General features: G+C 47.2%; 1 protein-coding gene across 1 annotated transcript in view; it reads right to left on the bottom strand.

The window, feature by feature from the left end:
* The window catches only part of WNT7A (Wnt family member 7A), a 32,405-nt gene extending 12,312 nt beyond the window's left edge, over positions 1-20,093 (bottom strand). Inside the window, exons 1-3 of the mRNA XM_031608643.2 lie at positions 19,379-20,093; positions 18,413-18,639; positions 8,470-8,741 (exon numbers count right to left, since the gene is read on the bottom strand). Coding sequence (XP_031464503.1) covers positions 8,470-8,741; positions 18,413-18,639; positions 19,379-19,449 — 570 coding nt within the window. The 5' untranslated portion in view covers positions 19,450-20,093. The remainder of the gene's footprint in view (positions 1-8,469; positions 8,742-18,412; positions 18,640-19,378) is intronic.
* Positions 20,094-21,638: the final 1,545 nt, after the last annotated feature.

Raw genomic sequence — 21,638 nt, forward strand, 5'->3', positions numbered from 1 at the left:
CTTTGTGGGGCACCTTCATATGAAGTGTAACTCAGTTACACTATTTTTAAAAATACCTTAATGCTATGGTATTCTTTAGTAGAGTTATTTGGATCCATTACATTCCAGAAAATGTTAGCAGATTATACACCATTTGGCCTAAACTTCTCCCGACAGTAGCAATACAAACTTCTCAGACCAATTTCCTAAAAAAACAGCTTAAGCATTTATTTGATGCCTGTCTCCCTTCTGCTTTTCTATCTTCTTATACTCCACTGGAAACAGTTGAACCTTTATAGTATTTTCAACCAAATATGGAAAGAATAGAGCGAAGCAACTTCTGTAAAAATTAAAGATCTCAGGGAGGAGAAAAATCCTGTAAAACTCCAGGTGACAGTGTGCATGCTCTCGCTGTTACACCTCTGGGGCAATCTGCAAAGAGTCTGCTATGGCTCATAGGACAAGCTTATGCAGGAGGGTATCTCCACTGTTTCAGAGTTTATGTTTTCTTGATCTTTTCTTTTTTAACCAAGGTCTTAATGCAAGCCTTTTGGACAAATATTCTTGACTCCTTATTGAAATTCTTTATTTATGCATTAACTATTGTGCCATGTCAACAGATAATTGTTTTATGACTGCAGGACTCATACACCCAAAGATAACAGTATGTTATGACTCAATTAAAATCTCATGTGTGAATAGTCCTCTAAGTGCACACATAGTTGTACTCATAACTGCACGTAGTCTTTCGTTTCTTATAAGATCTAGTATGCTTAAGGCAAGGCTGCTGTCCCTAGCAGGCCACCAGCTGACACTACAAAGACAGCCTATTGCTACAGCAACTAGCAGCAAGCACTGGCTTAGATTTTATTTTGAGTTTGTGATTTCTGATGCTTTCATTCCATCTGTCTCAGGGGACCAAATGCAGTCTATGTGGTACCACTCACTTTTAAGTACCAGAAGGCTTGGGGTCATTTCAATAACCGGTCCTAACACAAATGAATACCAGTGCCTTTTGGCACTAATTGGCAATGCAGAGCAAAGCATCCTCTCTGCAATTACCTGAAACCCTCATCCTTTAATAGATAGATTCGTGCTACACTTTTCCAGTACCAAACAGGCCTTGTTTGTGTCCTTGAACTAAAAGCTGTTCTTCAGTGAATCGATCATTTAATTGTTTACTTCAAAATACCTGGAAATTCCATTAAAGCAGAAGTCTCTTTCATTTGTACAGCAAACTCTAGCAATTATTGCTTTGTGTGAGTCTTTCAGGGCTTTGTAATTTCAGAGTTTTCTGTCACCAACTGTCTAATATAGCACTTGGACCAAACCTTGGTTTAACTTCCTCCTTTACCAAAACTCTGCTATGCACTGTTCCAAATGTCTCTGCTTAGCCCAACCATGAGTTCACATTGCTGACCCCTCGTGTCAAGGCTCTTGGGAATATTTCTGGAGGTACTTTCAGCTCCAGAGAACTGGGTTATAAATGCAGAAGATTGCAGTTTCTGTCCCTCTTGACACAAAATGGTTTGCAGAAATTCAACAACACGAGCGTGGGGTTGCATACTGAGTGGCTGTACTCTGTTAGAATAATGAGACTGCACTATGTAAGATCTCCAACATCATTCAGTGCAAACCTTGCATAGCAGAAGCAGTGCCTGCTTGTGTACTAGGATTGCTTCTAGTTAACAGCCTGCTCTGGCCCCTAGTTTGTTGCTAATTTGGCCAGTAAGTTCTTCTGTTGTTTTTTAATGCCTCAAGTATGCAAACAGGAGTGTTTAGCTTCGTGCAAGTATATCAGTGTGAAGTGTGACAAATGTCACCTGGTGAACACGGAAGCAACATAGCTCTGCTCATTCCGTATTTCTGGCATTTTTTTCAACAACTTTGGCTTAAATCTAAGCATGGTCAGAGTTAAGGTTGATAGATGCTGTTCTCTCTGTCCTGTGATTTTTATTACACGATCAGCATAAGGCTTATGGTATTGATATCCAAACACAGCAAGAAATTTGCTTTGAAGTTCTCATGCTTTGTGACAATTATGTTTGTTTCAAATCAGTAAACTTAGTTTAGAGCTTCCACCAAAGATGCTGAAAACTGTGGGAGTCTTTCATGGAGACCTGAATAACCTATACTGCAACTAATTTTGCTATATTTTCTATTACGTTCCCCTGTGGGTTCTGAATGACAGGTGTACAAACTGTGGGAAGTGTTGGTAACTGTCCAGACAGAAGGACTGAATTAAGTTAGACAAGTCAAAAAACGTGAGACTCACCCAGTGGCTTTGCTGAGCAAATTAATTGTTCAAGCAAGCATCTGATTATTTCAGTTATAAAAGGTGGGTAATACTAAATCTGGAATTTGAGATCTCTGTTATTTATTAACAGACCCTGGCCCTCAGACCCAGCTATCTTTGTCAGCAGCATGGCAGACTGTCAGCTCTAGAAGGCACATACATGCATGTTTTGCTCATAATGCCAGAATCCTCTAAAATTGCGACTGCAGGCAAGTGATAGCATTTATCATTCCCTAATCTTCAGCGTAAATCAGGAATTCAGCTTTCAACCGCATGAGATATAAGAGGGAGTTAAAAGCCAAAATACAAGGAGGACTATGTATCACAATTTCTGATTAGCTGGAAGTGGAGGACAAGTGGAATGAAAATTCATTCTTGTGGATTACAGTTTTTGTGCAGTCCAATTCCCTCTCATAATTTAGCCTAACATTAATGTTCCCTTTATCTTCCCTCTGGGTTGTTGAGAAGATGCAGAACTTGTCTGTCAAGTTTGGTCTTGTTTTAAGACTATTACCTAAAAAAAAATTGGGAAGCTATAAAATAGAACTTTGATCCTTTCAAATACAACCACAATACTGTGAGAGTGCACAGCTGTGTATTGGGTTTTTTCACAGCTAGGAGGTTGCCCAGCAGTGTCTTGTTGTGCACTGCAAGCACTCAGTAGGGATGGGATTGTTGGAAGCATTCATCTTTGCCCTTTGCTCCCACCAACATTAATAGAGTTTTCCCATTCAGTGCACTGGGCTTGGCCTTGCTGGAAATCCTGCTCCCCACAGCAACTGTATGGTGAAGAAATTGTTGGGAAGGACTTTGCTGCAGCTAACTCTACTTTCCTGATTTCGCTGAGCTGTGGTGCCAGGCTGTGGGGCAGGTGAGGGAGGAAGCAGTTAGGGGAGCTGGATGTAAAGGAGCAAGCATCTGAGGGTGCATTGCAGCCAGTCCTGGGCATGTTACACTCCGCTGAATCGGAACTTGGTAACAAGGCATGGAAAGTTATTGCTGAACAATGCTTTCCAACTTTTAGCCCCTCTAAATCAGGCATGTACCACAGCTGTGATTGTTTCAGCGGTAGATAGGATCCAACAATAAAGAGGAAAACCATTAATCATTTTTGTATTTAAAGAGCATCCCAAGTTCTAAAACCCAGAAGCTTCTGAATGCAAAAGTCAGGAACATTTCTGTAGCCGTGCCAAAAAAGAAAGTGAAAAACAACTGGAAAATAGTAAGTGCAATTGCAAGGGCACCGTTAAGTTCTGGGCGTCAAGAAACAGGCTGTGTTGCTGATGCTGTAATATCACTTGATTGCTGGTGCCAGGACTATCAGGGCAGCCTCACCCAGTGCTGTTCTGCTCCAAGCTGGTCTCCTAGACTCTCTGGAGTCTATGGTAATTTTCAGCAGCTCCAGACACAAGCAAGTTTTATTCCGGTGTGTGTGTGCCATTAGAGATGTTATTTCTGATGGAGTTGTGAGGCAGCTGAATACAGAAATACATGGTTTGGTTACTACCACCCAGCTGTGTTACATTCAGGGATTGTTTGAGGCCAAAATCAGCTGCTGTGTACATGTGGAAATTTTTGGCTTCACTATGGGTCCGCTGTCCTCCTGGATGAGCGACAGTCCCTGCTAACACTGCACTCAGCAAACACTGAGCATCAGGAGGCTGGAGCCATTCCCAGGCACAGAGTTGCAGGCTGCCATCCCTCACTGCCCACCCCTGGCCCATCACACACAGGACCAGAGCCTGTGCGTGCACATCAAGGCCAAGGTCAGGCAGAGCTATCAAATCTCCAGAACTTCATGAAAATTATAAAGGCTAAATTGTTTGGTAGCCTATTTTATTAGTTTCTTTTCTGACAACGAGCTAGAAACTTTTAAAAGTTTCAGCTGCAAGAATTAGTGTTTTGCATTACTTCTTGTAGCAGGTTAGTTAAAGGAAAACATTTGAATGAAGCAGAAGAAACCACCTCCTCTAGAGGACAACCGAATTCTGGCAGTGGTGTGGTGAGGTCACATTGTGTGAGAACTGGAAGAGATTCAGCAAAGTTCAGTGGCTGCAGCCGCCTGAGGCCAGGGATGCTAGCAAAGGGCTGAGTGCAGAACTGTGAGCTTTACAGAATAGCTCAGAAAAACTCCCCAACTCCATGTTTTCCAAATGCCCATGTTTCACCGCAGCTTTATTGCAGCCTTCCCTAAAGAATACAATACCAAACACTTCCTTTTGTTATGATCATTGCATGACCCGCTTTAGAAATACCTCCTGGTTTCTGGTAGCTTTGTTTTGTATGTACAGTAACACCATTAGGCATGTTTGGCACTCCTATATGGAGCTGAAAGAGAAAGCTGAGATGCTACTAATTCAGAGGATGGAGATGAGTTGCAAAGTTAGCACACCTATGTATGCCTCCAATGAGAAATGCTGAATAAAAATCCACCTTGATGTGCTCTTGAATTGCAAAAGCCTTCTAATGTAGCCTGTGGCCATGATTTATAACAGTGACTCATAATATTGCATTATACTTAACATGATGTAACGCTGATGCAAGATGCCATTTGTGGAATTTCAATGTCACAGAGAAAAAGAGAGGAGGGAGCAATCTGGTCATGTACCATGTCATGCTGTTGAAATGAAAATGATACGGCCAATGTACGTAGAACATTTCAGCACCTGCTTTGCTATTTTAGCAGAATAACTGGGAGAATAACATTTTTATTTCCTGGAGCATAAACATCCCTCAGACGTATGTTATTGTGTTACTTACAGTAATTCAATTACGTTTGTACTTGAGAAGACAAATTTGCTAACAGACAATTCAGTCTTGCAATTATGACCCCTCACATGGAAGTTTGCAGGGCAAATCAGGATTATGCCTTTAAATTAATTCAAGGCTTTATCTCTTTTTTTTTGACCCAGCTGTTATGAATTCTCTTCTTGTTCTCCCTGTCCTGCTTACTTCTTCCTGCATTGAATCAGCATTTCAGGAAATACTAATTCAAAGAGGAAAGACACCCTGGACTCTGATTCTGGAGGTCAGAAATAGCTGCTCTCCAATGGGTTTGACAAATGAAGCAAGGCTTCTTGATCTACTTGGGGCCAGTTTCGTAGGGTGTATGCAACCCCTGGTTTGAACTCTGCCCCTTACCCTCTAAGTGGATGAGGAAGTTTGGAGCCCTGCGGATGTGCTACGCAGCAGAGGCCAGCTGATTTGGGAAGAGACAAGAGAAATGGAGAGTCAGAGCCCTGTCTGGTTTCTAACAGTATGGAAAACTGTTAATTGCTTCACCCTGCAACAGAGGGAGGAAGCATGGGTGTTCATTCTGTAGGAACCAGTGGCACCAGCGAGCCATCTGCCTTGGTAAAACAAGACTATAGGGTGGAAGGTCTTCAAAGAGACTGGATCACTTCTCCTGGTGGCTCTCTGTGAGTTTGTATCATACAGCCCTACCTGTGCCCAGTGTCCCTGGCAAGTCCAGCAGTCATGCCTGCTGCAGTGCAAAGTCTGTTGTCTCTTGCTTGCTGAGGTGGGGCATGTGAATTGACTGGTGACACTCAAGAAGACAATCATTTTGTTATACACACTGGATTCACCAGAGCACATCCTGAGTCACCTGCATCTAGTGGAAGTGGTCACAGCACTGAGCTTCGTGGAGTTCAAGAAGTGTCTGGACAGAGCTCTCAGTCATATGGTCTGATTTTTGGGTAGCCCTGTGTTGACACTGGAGTTGGACTCAGTGATCCTTACATGACTCTTCCAACTTGGGATATTTGATTCACAGGTTGGTCATGAGCACCCAGCAGAGCGAGGCACAGCACACAGTGCAGTTTCACACTGCAAGAGCAAAAATGTAAAGAGGCTGACTTCTGAATATGGGAGCAGTGCCTATAGGTGAAGATAACAAATCAATGAGAACTGAACACCCGGTTTATTTTTGGAAGCCCAGTAGGTGCCAGTCTGTCTCCTAGGTGCATAAATATCATCAAAAACCTCGCCATGGGCAAGTAAAACTAGACAAGAATTTATAGCCCAGAGGAAAGCCACCAAGAATAGATTGTGTGGAGGCTGATAAGATCCGTATTGCTCCAAAAGAGAGAGTTCCACCTCAAAACAAGACGGTCTTTGTTGTGAAAGGGGTAGGTTGTGAGACCCAGCTTGCCAAATATCTGTAATGGCCTCTCTCTGCCAATTGTCTGTAAATACTGTGATCTTTCACATAAGTGAAAAGCCTGAAAGGAATCTCTCTAGCAAAAACATCATTTATTCATTCTCTACAGGTTGGTGGAGAAACATGCCTCTTCTCAGCCATGTTACTCTTTCTTTTCCCTGAAGATTTCCAACAGAGATTTGTTCGAACAAAGATCAGTAATTTTGCTCTGTAAGGGATGCAGGAAGAAGCGTACAAATATCTCTAGATCAGAACAGTTCCTGAGCCTGCTGGAGAAATGGCAGATCGCCAGAGATAGCACAGCCACTGTTCTCCCAGATAACAATGTGCAGAGCTGAATCTTCCAGGCATATACTTTTAGGAAAGCGAACTGTGCACACCTAGGTGAGAAGCAAGGAGCTCCTGTTTTCTGGGAAGGCTGCTGGATGTTTTGCCTTTGCACTGACCAGTTTCTCCTCTGCCCTGACTCCATGCCTAGGAGACAATGGAGCCAAAAATACAATGAAGTAATGAAACCAACTTTTTTTTTTTTGCTGTATCTTTGGGCTTTACATTTCAAATAATCTTCAAAGACAGCAGCTCATTCCATTTGTATTTTGAATCGTGGTGTGTCATTTCTTGCAAATGTTTTACTGCTGTCTCCTACTGAATAAAAGCAGGAGAGTAGCTCTCCCACTGAACAGAAGCTCTGCAAGTTCTGATTTCTGTGGATTTGTGCCTGTATGGCAGAGCAGTTTAGGTCTTGATGTTCCACTAGGCTCTTCCATATACATCTTTATTCCACCAGAAGCCAAGTAATATAGTCACTGAACCTCCAGTCATTTGATCCACCAATATTAATGGTCAGCTGCTGATGCTTTGAAGTATCATGTTTGCACTAGAGAGCAAGACCCCAGCACTTGGGATACTGGGCAGAGTAAGAAACAGAATCATTAAGGTTGGAAAAGACCACTACGAACATCCAGTCCAACCATCAACCCATCACCACCATGCCCACTAAACCACATCCCTCAGTGCCACATCTACATGTTTCTTAAAACCTCCAGGGACAGAGGACATAATCTGACCTAAAAAACTCCTACAGTCCTACTACACAAAAAAGAAAAGGCTCAGCTTCTGTTTGGGTTTTGGGTTCTGTTTGGAAAATGGCTTGGTTTGGAAAATCTTCAATACCATCTGCTTCGCTCCAGCATATGTACCTAAGTGGAGATGTCTCAGAGCCTACAGGTAATTACCACAACAAAAATAGTATCCACAAATTAATCGCTGTTCCTAACTTCCTTCTCCCATTTGCTTCTAAGTCACACTAAGGTAATGCTAAAATGAGGATTAATGCACAGAACTGCAAGCAGCGGAGAAAGTAAAACAGAGCTAGGAAAGCAGGAAGCTGTGGAAGATGGGATTAACTAGATGGTCACTCCTGTGCAGGGCTGGGGCTGGATGGGTGCACACAGCAAGACACAAAGGCAGCTCCCAGAGCAGGCAGGGCATGTGAACGTGGGGCTGCTGGGTTCCTGCCTTCCCCAGTGCTGCTGCTGTGAGAGCTGCTGGCAGCAATCCCCTCCCAAAGCATGGGAAAGGGGCGGGATGCAGTGCAAAACAGTAAGTGAATGTGTGTGACAGTGAAGCTGCGGCCGTTGTGCTCAAGTGTTTTTCTCTTTTAGACGTAGTCCTCACACAAAGAGCAAGGTTTGAGCAATTAGGTTGAAAATGATCCCTTTTTAAATGAGTGAGAAGTTCATGTCTGAACCTGACGGGAATCCCATTCACCCACACAGTAGCAGGCGAGCTGTTTAGCGTAAGAACCATTTGACTTTCCAGTTAAAACGTCTGTTTGCTTTTTCTTTTTACAACTGCAAAGAGCAACGTTCAGACAAATGGTTGGCAGACAGATGGCCCTACCAGCCCGTATCCCCTGCAGAGGTGCCCACTGCACCATGAGCCGGGCACTGGAGCGCACTGCAGCACATGGCACGGTGCAGGACACGGCCGGGCCTTTCAGGCCAAGTCCCAGGGGTGCAGGAGGACCTACCTTGCGCCCAGCCTCGTTGTTGTGCAGGTTCATCAGTGTCCTCGCGTTCTGCTTAATCTCCCGGGCATCCACAAACACTTTGGCGAATCCTATTCCGTATCTGATGTCGGCAGAGCAGCCGCCCCATTTCCATCCTTCCTCCTTGTGGTACTGTCCCTGTTTCTCTTTGTCACAGCCGCAGTCACTCAGGTTTCCCTGTGTGCAGGCAGCCGTGATGGCGTGGGCTACTCCGGCAGCAATGATGGCATAGGTGAACGCTGCTTCTCTGCTACCTGAAATGACAACAGTGCTGTAAGTGCATGGCACAGCATGGGGACATGAGTCAGAAGAGACAGGCGAGTTCCTGCAGTGCAAACATCAGATGGCTATTATTAGAGTGCTGCAAATCTGCACGCATAAGCAGGTCTCTGCTCTTCTAAGTATTGATTTCTGTGGATGTTCACTGTCTGAAATGGTAGTTCTCCTTAAGGCAGAAGGAGACAATGTATTATTCAGGCAACTTGCATGTGTATTTCCAAATGGAATTAGAAATAGTCAAACTGAACTCTCCTTAGCAAAAAGGGAGGGAAAGGCTGGAGCTCAAGAAGCAAATAAAAAGAAAACAGGTGGAACTGAGGAGTGAAAATGCTACAACAACCGTATCCAACTCTTCTTAAAATCAACCTAGAAATATGACTGTGTTTATTATAGAACTTCTAGTCAGGAATTAGAGACTGTGAAGGATTCCTCAAAGTAAATCATAAAATGCTGAATTCTAACTGCAGAATTGGCAGGTGAGGCTTTCTAGAGCTAGTGGTGTTTTATGAACATGGAACAGAAACCCTTGGCTTTAAGTGAGCAGTGCTCTGAGTGCCCCTGTGCAGCCACAAGCACAGACAGAAGCTGTGGCATCTTCCTCATTCTGCTCCTCGTTATCTGTAGCGACATCCTCATTATGTTAAGTAGGGCATAGTGAAAAATAAACAGGGAGAGTACAACAAGTAGTCGCAATTTCTCTACTCAGAAGCCCCTCCTCAAAGAGGCAATGCACCACACCAGGTTCCATTTCATGGGACTGCAAGAGTGGGACAGCATCAGAAAATGGTTCTGAGTTGAAATTTGCCTTAAAGAGTGTCTAGCTCCCAGAAGTGTCAGCAAACAGGATAGGTGCAGGCATAGTCCACTCTGAACTGTGATGCTGTTTTAGCGCAACATGATTTTTGTTACCAAATGGGATAAGTATGAGAACGTGTGTTTTCCTGCCAATTTTAGATTACAAATACTAGTGCTGGACTTCTAATTTCAGCAAAGGATCTCAGTGGGAAGCACTGCTTTAACAGGCTCCTTTAGGCAGCTCTGTTACCCTGAGGATGCTGACAAGAGAGGTCCTGCTCCAGCCTGATCTCAGCACGTGCAGAGGTTGGAAGGCACAACCTCATCCATTCTGGATTCCCAAAGACGAACCAGTTTTGGAAATGACCCGATCCAATTTGTGGAAGCCAGAACTTTGGGGAAATAATTGGACCCTTCTTTATTTTTTCAGCCTAAACCTGAAAAAATAAAGCCTTTGCATCTGTGCCTTAAATTTCATCTTAAAATTCAGTAAAAAATTCAAGATCATACTGTTAGCTTTGATATCAACACAATACTGAGATTCTCAGATTCTCCTGTATATATTTTAACTGTAGATAATGGTGACTGTGGCATCACAAAATACTAAATAGAAGGGTAGAGTGCTCCTGTTTCAGGAGGATGAAGAAAGCTTGCGAAGCAGGAGATAAGGTGCAAATGTGTGCTTCTGCCAGGTTGTTGCTGGGGATGGGAGGAAAACACAGGATAAAGAAAGAGTAAAGGGAAAGGACTGACAGTGCACCACGCACTGTGAGACGTTCAGCCCACATTGGCCAATGACCAGAACAAGCAAAACAGTTCTTCCCCAGTAAAAACAGATCCTAGTCAGTGGGATGACAGCAACATCAAGGATTTCTCTCTTTTATGAAACTGAAAGGGTGCAGGAAAACCCTAATGCAAAGTCATTGCCTTCTCTAGCTGGACAGAAAGGTCAGACAGTAGCTGGAAAAGTACACGGTATGTTTTCAGCAGTGAGATCAGGAAAGACCTTTTGGAGATAGTTTAAATAACATGTTACTTGTTGGCATGAGCAGCTACAACTGTCTCCTCAACAATCGCCTGACCCATGAGCTAGCACCACTCGGTGGAGGCCCAGGAATTTATTCATCTTGCAGTCAATTTCTATTAAATTCATCCTTAAACTTCAACTTATTTTAAATCTATGATTTAAAAATAAAAAAAAAATAATAATCTTTAAATGCATGATTTTAGTGGGGGACTGGTACAAATCATGTTCCCAGACACCAGATCTATTTAAAGAGGGTTTGTGGAGGATCAGCACAACCCGAGCTGCCACTGGGTGGTTGGGGATCTTCCCCCCACCTGTGCTGTCAGCCCTGCAGAAATTGCTGAAAAACTACAGAAAGCAAGGGGGAAAAGAGGGCAACCTCAGAGCCACCTGTGAGCAAGCCATCTTTCCTGCTCCCAGATGGCTCCTCTTTCCTATTGCCTAGAATGAGCAAAGGCTAAGCACACACTCAAGCTGAACTCAGATGTGACAAACTTCAAAGAGGGGTCTGGCAGGCTTTCAGAAGCTGTCCCATTCCTCCCAAGGCTGGTGATCCCACAGAGCTTTCCAACCTGCCAGGCATAAGTGTGGCACTATCAGCAGTGATGCTGGAGCTCAGTGCTGGGGCTGGCTGGGACAGAGACAGGCACGCTGTGCCCGAGGAACCACTGCCACCCATCAGCACTTGGCTGGCACAAGCTGGGTGCTGACATCTGCTTGGCTCCATTCCTCATCCAGAGCAGTCTGAATGAGTGCTGCAGTGCTGGGCAAGCACAGAGGCTGTTCTTCACGTGTCGAACACAAATATCACCCTGCTCTTTCAGTCTTTTCTGGAATACACAATGTGCATGTTGTGCCCGCTGCAAATATATCCCCTCTCCCCCACTGAACAGTGGGTTGCAGCAGCTCTGTTGCTTTGATTGGTGGCAGCATGGCATCCATGACTTCCAGAGCTTCTGCAACTCCAATCCACAATGCAATCCAACCTCCAAAGCACTGGAGTTTTGTCTGTAGACCCCTCACTCGGTAGCGTGGGACAGCCCCAAGCTCTTTAACCCAGATCTGCACAGGCCACCACCACCACAGGCAATCAGAAGGGAAAGCAAGAAGGGAATCACAAATAAATGAAAATGTAGACATTACCAGCACAGGTTACTCTCCTACCACTGAGCATAATTACATATAACTCATGCATACCTTGGAGCATCAATCCTGCAACGCACACATGCACATCTTTGCTCACATGTTTGTATGTTTGGCTGATCAGCAAGCACCTGTGTATTGGTTCAAAGAGAAGTCTAATAATTCAGGTATTAATTCAGCTAGCTTAATGTTTTTATATTTAATCTTCAATCTTCTTACTAAAGGGCTTCATTCACGAGGATTAAAAATGAGAAGCTGTTTTTAAAAAGAGGCAAAATAACTTGGTGGTGCATGGGAAACAGGGCCTAAGCCTGCAAGACACGGTGCAGGTTTGACTTGCAGGAAGGGAGCAAGTGCTCATCCATTGGGTACCTCTTCTGTGTGTTGCTAAACAGCTTGGCCCTGATCATAAACTGACTGAGCTGTGAAATAAAAAAGACAAATTTCTATTTATCTCACTGGAAAACATGGGATGTATTTTCTGCTATTTAAAGCCAAAGGGTCAAAGAGGGAGTTATCTGCAGTGACATGAGCTGAAATATGATTGTGAAAATATAAAGATGGAAAATACAACGTACCTTGCCAATTATGTGCCATAGCTAACATTACTTCACCTCTGTCTATGGAGGTCATAATTCATAACGAGTAAAAACTAAGAGCAGAACTCATCCTCTGCCTGCTTTGGGGTGTGCCTCCTCCTTTCTTGATAGACACTGTATGCTCTTGGAGATTTGGTTGTTTTTTTTTTTTTTTTACATTTTTCTTTACCCAACATTTGAGAGCGATACAAATAGTAGCTTAAAATCATTGAAATATCCCCTTCTTTTTTTTTTTTTCTTCCTCCTTTTCGTAATGGCTCAAAGTTTTGAAGGGTTTGGTGCCCTTAAAATACTATCTTGAAAGAAAAATGACAGATCCCTATAAATTGGCAGAACGTTCTCTGAAAACATTAGTGCCTGTACATTAAATAACTGGAGCTGCACTAAAAGACAGTTCAGTCTTTGAGGGGACAGTCGCTGCCCACTTTCACAGCCTGAAGTTTGGTTCCCCAATGGGGGTGATTCTTAGAGCAAAGGCAGCCCAGATATAGTATCTATTTTTTAAAATGTGATCTTTAAGCTCATAAAGTTACTGCTCAGGGTACGTGCATTACCACAGTCACAGCCAGGATCTTGGGGTTCAAACAGCAGTTTCCCCTTTTTGGACAGATTTGATCCCTCCACACCACTACATCCTTTCAGAAAAGCGCAGGTACTGACCCAGCAGGAGCAGAGAGTCTTCTGCCTTCCTAAGGAAATGTAATCTTTTTGTTTCTCTCAAACATGTACTCACAAGACACGTCTGAAGGCAGGTATGAAAACCTTCTGATGGGAATTCCAACTACAGTGACCTTGGGGCAATGTTTTATCTTACTGTGACAGTCCCTGCTTTGAAAGATTGACTTTTTGGCGTAGAGCAGTGTGCTGGGGTTTGGATGCTCAGGCCATATTTCAGCCTGGCCTTTGTTTTGCCTGCAAATAACTGTTCATGTGCAAGATATTGACATTAGAAACTGTTCAGGGGTTGGAAACTTTGCATAGAAACGCAAATCCTGGCCCTACTTGATTAGGTTAAAAGGTTCCTTAATTACAATATTTATTTTCTGTATCTCTCAGAGCTTCTCTGTATCTCAGGGTTAGCCACTGGTTCTGAATTTATCAGCCTCTCTTCAAATATTGACCTCTTTGGATAGTGCAGCAGCACTACCTGGTGTCCCACGGACTTGCATAGGGAATCTGCAGTACGAAAACAGCAAGAATTTTCACGTTGATTTACCCGTGGTTGTCCCCAGGAGACAACCACATTTTGTAACTTAAAGAGTCAGGCAGTCTAAAACCTGACACAAGAGACTGTACCAGTACTTAAAATCAAAAAGCTCTACACGATGACTGAGGATGGAACCACTTTTTGAACATACCTGTACTTGGATCTTTTCAAAAGTTTCTCTATTTATAACAATAACAAAATTAGGTTTTACTGTGTGTTATCTTTCTCTTAACTGGACCAGACCACAAAGCAGAATGAACACTAGCAAAGGAGATGCTTCCTAACTAGCAGCTGCTGAGCAAGCTCGTTGAAGTTTGGATTGTGGGATAGTTACTAAAAGTAGACTGCATTAAGAAATGTTAACAGGCTCTCCAGCACTGATGTGCACATCTGGACACGTCTGCACTGACCCCTGAGCCAAGGCATTGCCCACAGTGCTGAGCTGATCTGCTGGGCCCAGAGTTTTAAGGCCAGTTTGTTCATGTGGAGCCTTCTTTTGATTTCAGCCTGACTGACACAAGCCATGTCAGATGGGTAGAGGTATCAGGGGGTTATACTGAAAAGCTTTCCAATGTAAAAGAAACCAAAGAATCAATGGACTTTACTAAGTCCAGGATGAATACCTGGTTGACACCAGATTTGCTGTAAGGTTCTTCAGGGACCACCACTGTATCTTCATCCCTTGGATGCCTCCTTTCAGCCTTTCCCATGCAGGGCTCATGACAGCTTCCACAAGGCTGTGCCACCTTTCTTCTCGTTGATCTGCACTGACATGAGTTCTCATTTACTCTGTCACTTTGCAGAGATGCAGTCAAACAGTTTGTATTGGAAAATTTTCATATGAGTCTCACTGAATAGTGACAGCAATGTTCCATTATGACCACAGGACATAGCTTTGCCTTTTCTCCTTCTACACGCCATGAAAAGTACAGCCATCCTGAAGGAATTATTGAGATAGTTACTCCCTGCTTGTACCTGGTGCATCACTGCCACAAATGGTGAAGTTACTGCTGAGCACCTGGCAGCACGCTGCAGGATGGGCAGCCCTCAGCACAGCACCTGATCTTCCTGAGATCCATCTGAGCCCAAAGCTGACAGGCAGATTCTGTCAAAGACACTCTGGTTGCTCACGTACTCTGGATTTGAAGCTTATTTTACCTGGGCAGGGGTGGATGGGAGTTTTCTTGTCTATCCTGCTTTAAAACCTTGGGTTTTGACTGTGGCTGTCTTTGGGAACAGAAGTGCTGACCGCTGTCACAAATGTACTTGGTTTCAAGTGTCTCCATAATTGAAACATTGCATCATCTCCGTGGTTATTTAAAAATTCTCTTTGTGACTTTACATTATTAATAAGATTTCTACAGAATTGTCTAGAAAAATTCCTTGTGTTAACCTTGATTGCACTTTTATAATTTCCTGTTGTAACTGGACCAAGTCTGGAGTAAACTGATGTCACTTTTACTGTTCTTTCTCTTCATGTTATTGGCACTATTGCCACCAGCTGTCGTGATAAGATATCCATGGGTGTCAGTAGAGAAGAATCTCTCTTTTGAAGGACAAACCAGATAAAATGACACAAGAAACAGAGTGTATAGGCTGTGTACTGGTTGGAAGCAAGCTACAGTGAGTGGAGACACTCTGTATGAAGTATGGATTAATTGAAGTGACAACTAACTAACTGTAACTCTACATCTAATTCATCACTGGAAGACAGATTAAATGTAAATTTGTTAAAATACATAGACACGTATGCTACAGAGAAGAAAAGGAAAATGTTGTTTGATGCTTTCTTTCTGCAGACTTCAAAGGGTTTCCCCAAGGCTAGAATCCCTGTTCCCATTTTAAAAATGGGAAAAGCGAAACAGAGAAGAGAGGAGGAGTGCTGAGGTCCCTCAGCCCGTGGGGCAGAGCCACTGGGAGAAATTAGGCCTCCTGAATCACCCTGCAGTGTGAGGGAGGGAACTTGAATAATCTGGGTACGTTTGCATAGCATTCATAAATTAGATCACCCAGTAAAGGTGAAAGTAATGAAATCTGGTTTTGAAGAGATGTGGCTCGGCGTGCCATCAGAATCATGGGCTGGGAAATAGTTCACAGGAATATGCGGTATCCAAGGTAACTTATTTGCATGGAATAACACACACACAAATCCTATTAGCATAAGAGTTACTTAAGCACATCCTCCCAGATTGATATTAGAATTTGCTTGCTGCACGCGCTCAGCAGCACAGCGCCAAGGAGAGCCACATTACTGTCATTCTGAAGTCATAGCCTAATCTTAGAGCAAGTGCATCAGTGCTGCTCTCGTCCCAGCGCAGCCGCCCAGAGGAGCAAGTGGGATGAGGTCATGTGCCCCAATTCCATCGCCAGCAACAAGACAAAGGTACCCTAAACCTCCAAGGTAACTGCTGCAAGGACGCAGCTGGCCGGGAAACACTGCCAGCCTCTGAATGCTATAGAAGGTGCTAACGCTTTAGTTGTCATTCGAGTGGTATTTTGTAACGCACACTGTGTCAAAGGGCTGAGAAGCAAGAGCTGTTGCTACTAATTAAACTTATAAAATTAAAAAAAAAATAAAAAATAAAAAAAAAGAGAAGGATGCAATGTATTTGCCCTAAGCGTGACCTGGCTTGTTCTTATAGCTTCAAGGATGTCCTATAGGGTACATGGCTCTCCATGTTGCACGTCTCTGTCTCTCTTGTTTAGGGTAAGGCACAAGGGCTTCATCTCCCATTTGGGGGCACCAAATTTGACTTCTGGCTTTGTGGCACATAGAGGTTGCCCTTCTTAACCAGAATCAAACGTTAGCCTCCATTTCTGTGACCAGTAGCCCAGAGCACACCCCTACAGAGATCTTAAGAGAGAAAAATCTAGGAAGTGGATACTTTTTCCTCATAGCCGTAGAAAGTTGATTTGTGTCAGATATCGTAGGGCTCTACATATACCAACAGATAAGGAGCAGAGGAACAAGGACACAACCTGAGCAGTTCAGGTAGCATTTCATGGAGTTAGAGGGCCCTAGAATTTGAAGCACCATGCATGTATGTAAGATTCACCACTGCAGATCTCAAACCCTTTGTGACTTTTATTGAACGTTATTTTTAAAAGTAAATGCATAAGCTGTTTAAATTTGAAGTTTTGCTTATTCCTTAAACGAGTTTTGTAATTTGGATGATGTTCAACGCTTGACTCCATTCTGAAACCAGCGATGAATCTGCCCTATCCATCTTAGCATCGTAATGGATAGATAGAACGTATTAAGAGTTATCACCTCAAAGACAGATCAAAGTCTACTTCCTTCAATATTGACTTTCTTTAAAAGGACCTAAATATAACCCACTAGCTAAATAATTCAGTTTTGGGAGGGGTGGAAGAACTGAGTGCCTGTTTATGCAACAGACCACAATAACTCTGCACTTTTATGATTTGCTAGAGGAGAAATCCTTCTCACATTTTCTGCTTAAGGAAATGTTACTCGTAGACTAAATGAGCCCAAACCTGTCAGCCATCCAAATGGACTCTTCACCAACATAAGTGGCAAATACTTGCATGGATCACTGACAGGAACAGCTCAGCTCAAGGAACAGAAAGCATGAGCTAATCTGAATAAATGGTCCATTTTCAGATGTTTCACAATGTCGGGCAGTGTGGTTTTCACGTACCCTACTTGAGTCACTGTGTTTGATTATCACAGGTGTTGAAAGACCTGTAGCTCACACCGGACTTTAAAATTTAGCTTTTTTTTTTTTTTTTCTCTTTGTGTTCTTTCCTTAAGTACCTCAAGGTATTGGAAAATATGCCTATCAATGTGCACACGTGATAAAATAGCGTTCAGTTAATGCCAAGCATTCTTGGGCTTTCCCAAGCAGAGTGGCAATACTGTCTCTTTGCAAGAATGCCAAGAATGGGGTTCTAGGGCCAGATCCTGCCATTTGTGCATATATGACTGAATGGCGCCTGGAAGGCAGACCGGTCTGGAGGGTTTCCCTGTATGCCAAAAGCCACAGCTGTTGTAGAACTCTTTGGGGTTCTCACAGAACATCCGTGTTATCCATCACGCAAAGCACTGCTTGACTGGCTCTGTGGTTTTTGTATCTACCTTCCAGATGGGGAGGAGGCAGAGAGACCTCAAGGCTGGAAACCACAGCTCCCAGCTTCACCTTCTGGACGTGGAACGGCATACCATGAGCGATCGACTTTCAGCTGTGGCCCTGAAAATGACTATACCTGTATTTGGAAAATACTTTTCCTCTCTCTTTGTGCTTTAAGTGCTGCGGAATCAACAAATATTGAGTAAGCTCCTCTACCCTGTCCTGTGTTCTGTAGTACAGGGCCATGAGAGTTTTAGTCTCAGCTCTGTTTCCTCATATACTCGTGTTTATCATTACCAGTGCCATTTTAGTTAAGAATTCTAATCTATTTTGTGCTGTTGCAACAACTGCAAAAGATGGAAATGGGATCTTCTAACTGTTGATAGGAACAATCCTGTTGCAAACGCCCTGACATCAACCTGCAGCATACCCAGTTGTTCCTGGTGGGAGTCACTACAGAGTCACTATTTCACACAGTAAAAATCTCTTATGATGAGGCAGATTGCTGGACCTCTGTCCTAACAGGTAGAAACCTCAGGCCAGAATCGTCGCTGAGGGCTCTGCACTCCAGCAGTGCAATTCTAACCCCACTCAGCATTCAGTCTCAGACCTCTGCCTTTAACCAGAACCAAACACCTTTTTCACATCCTCAGGCACACAGACACAAGCGATGCGTGCAGGCTGCCTTCTCCCAACTCCCACAGCCGTGCCCGTGCCCCCAGCGTGTGCCCTCTCAGTGCCACATGGATGGGGCCGGCCAACAGCTCGTAGAGAGGCAACGTACCCACTTTCAGCTCCTTCCCGAAGACGGTCCTCTCTCCCAGGGCAGAGCAGTTCCAGCGCCCATTGCGAAACTGGAACTGGCACTCGTTGATGCCCATCTGGGACCCTTCCCCGATGACGATAATAGCGTCGGGCCTGCTCTGGCAGATCGCCCGCTGCCGGGGGGCGAGACCCGGGATCTTGTTGCAGATGATGCTGGCTCCCAGGGCCACCACAGAGGAAAAACCCCTGCAACGACAAAAGACCGAGGTGGCTGCGGGGAGGCTCGTCCCGGAGGCAGACGCGGCGCGGTGTCGCGGAGCCCGGCGCCGGCAGGTGCCCCCGGAAAGCCCCCGCCTTTCCCACCGCCGCTTCCCTCTCCCTCGCTCTCTCCCCGGCTAAAGCGGAGATAAGGAGCGCGTGGGCTCCTGCCAAAACGGGACCCAACTTCCTCATTCGTAAATTCAAGCGCATGCAACAGCGTTGCGTGCCCGGGCCACGCACAGACACCGGGCTGGGAGGGTTTTAACTCTCCCGTCGAACAGTCAGAGGGAGGGGAAGAGCCCACGCTCCCTGCCCCGCGGCCGGGCGCACCTGGAGGGCAGCGCCGAGACCCGCTGCTGCCCCGCGCGTGCGGCGTTCCGTGCGTGGGAGCCGGACCGCCCCGAGCGCAGGTAGCGGCGGGTCGGGGGCGGCCGGCGGCACCCCGCGCCGGGCACGGAAGGAACCGGGCCCCTGCGGGTCCCACCTGCTCCGCTCGGTGCCCGGCCGCCGCTTCACCCCGTGCGGGCTGCGCCCCGAGGGTCGCTCGGAGGCGCGGGGGCTCTACCTGTCTCTTACAAAATCATCGTGATCACCGCCACCGGGTTTTTTGAGACTTCCCGAGTTAAATAGTAACAGGTCTGGGCAGGTTAGGCTGAGAGCGAGAGGGAGCGCAATTGTTATAAAAGGCGGAAAAAAAAAAAAAAAAAAAAAAAAAGTTACTTACCCGATCTTGATATACACAATCCCCAGGCTCAGGAAGATGTGGAAAATCCAGCGCCTTGTTTTCCTGTTCATATTCCTTGCTTGCCGTGTCTCAGCCCAACGAAATGATGCCCGCGAAATGATGCCCGCGGCGCTGCTGGGCCGGCTTCGCTCCCCGCTCCGGGCCGGGTCACGGCAGCGCGTCCGACCGGGGCAGCCCCCGCCGCGCCCCGCGCCGCCCGCCGCTGCCTGCCGGGGTCTGCCCGGGGCCGCCGAGCATGGCCCCGCGGGGCTCCGCTCTGCCCCTCTCGCCGCCTCTCCCTCGCTCCCGGATTTGTATGCCTGTCACACGCAGCGCTTTATTGCCGGCGATGTACGGGGCTGCGGGATCCTCCCGAGCGCCGGCGGCTCAGGGCTCTCCCCCCAGGTTCAATGTTAACTATCTCCCCGTCTCTCTCTTTTTTTCTTTTCCTCCCTTTCTCTCTTCTTCAGCTACTTGGGCGTGTTCTCCAAAGGAGGGAGTTGTCCAGCCGGGGGGGGAAGAAAGGCGGGGGAGGTGGGAAGAAGGGTAACGAGAAATGGCAAACAGATCACCTGCTTGCCAGGAGGCTCACAGCGATCCTCCTCGGGCGGAGGGCACGGCTCCTCCGAAGGGCACGGCCCGGGAGAAGGCGACGGGGACGCGGCGGGGTGGCACCGGGGGGCGCCCCGTGGGCTGCCCCGGCGGTGCGCCCTGCTGGCCGCGGGGCGCCGGGCGGCATGGGGCCGCCGTGCCGGGCCCGCACCGCACCGCACCCGCTGCTGCTGCCGGCACGGGGCAGAAGCTTCAGCTGACCCGCGGCGGCCGCCCGCTCCGGGGCCGCTCAGCACCTCGGGCCGGTTTTATGCTCTCGCGGCAGCCCCACGCTCCTCCCCTCGCTCTGCCTCCACGCGCGTAACTCGTCGCTCCTCTCCCTCCCGGCTGCCCGGCCGAAGTGGAGAGGCGAGGGGCGAGTCCCGGGCATCTCCGCACCGGGCGGCGGCTGCCCTCCGCCCACAGAGGGCGAGAACGGTGGCCTGCGTCAACCGCGCGCCCCGTCCGTGCACCTGGAGTGCCTTTCCCACTCCGTCCGTCGGTTCCGTTGACGACAGCGATAGGGACAGCCCCGGCGGCGCGGCAGAGCGGGGAGCGCCGCGTGTCTGCGGGATGCCCCGGCCCCGCGGGACGCGCACGGGGCGGCCGAGAGGAGTATCGCCGCTCCTCGTTGCGGGAATTTGCGCGGATGTGGTGGCTATTTTATTATCCACTTAAAATATTTCTAACAGGGAGGTTACCTAAATGATAACAGGGGTGTGGTGCTGGAATTGTTCTGCGGATAGTGTTTTTCTGAAAACAAAACAAAAAGAAAAGCAATATAACGTGCCCGGGATCCGCGCTGGAAAGCCGCGCAGACACCTCCGCGGAGCGCCGGCCTCGAGGCGCCCCAAAAGCGGGGACGGCGGAGGGCTGCAGACGAGGTTACTCCAGAGAAAGGGCACGGAGGGCTCTTCGCGACCTCCTCCAGCGCCCCCCCGGCTGTCTCTCCCGCCTCGCTCCGTCTCCTCTATTCCCCTTTCCCCTTCTCTCCGTCTGGTCTCACACCGCCTTTTCACCCGCCGCGCACCGAGCCCCCATCCCGCGGGCAGCCGGCGGGCGGCAGCCGGAGCCGGGCGCGGGGCGCAGCGGGACTCGGCCGGGCAGGTCGGGGCGGGGCGCGCGGCGCTGCCCGCTCTCTCTGTTACGGCGCCACCTTGCGGGCGCGGAGCGGCGCGGAGCGGCGGCCCCGGCACCTGCGGGCGGCACCGGCGGCGGGGCGGGGGTTGGGCCCGGCGGCGGGACACGAGCCGGGGAGCGGCCCTGAGCTCGGCGTGCGTGAATGGGATCGGCTACCTTAATGGGAAACGAATAGAAGGCTTTAGGGTACGTCTTCCCTGTGTGGGAGGGAAGGCCCCCGCAAAAGGAATGGGGCAGTTAAGAGAGGCAGAACGGCGTTCTTCCAGCCTGCGTTTATCTATCATCTCCGTAAATCAGCGAGGAACGTACAGCGCTGAGGCTAAACGTGAACCCGGCCCCAGCTATCGTGCCGGGACAGGCACCCCTCGCCGTGCAGCGGCACACGCGGCGCTGGCAGCTGTGCGTAGGGAGGGAGAGGGGGGCGATGCAAACAGGTGTGCAGCAGCCGGAGATTTGACCGAGCGGCGGTGTGCTGTGCTCAGAGCGCTCCTGCAGCGAGCACGTGCCGAGGTGTTCGCCCGGCTCCGGT

Source organism: Phasianus colchicus, chromosome 11 (genome assembly GCF_987193195.1).
Source record: "Phasianus colchicus chromosome 11, bPhaCol1.hap1.1, whole genome shotgun sequence".
Lineage (NCBI taxonomy): Eukaryota > Metazoa > Chordata > Aves > Galliformes > Phasianidae > Phasianus > Phasianus colchicus.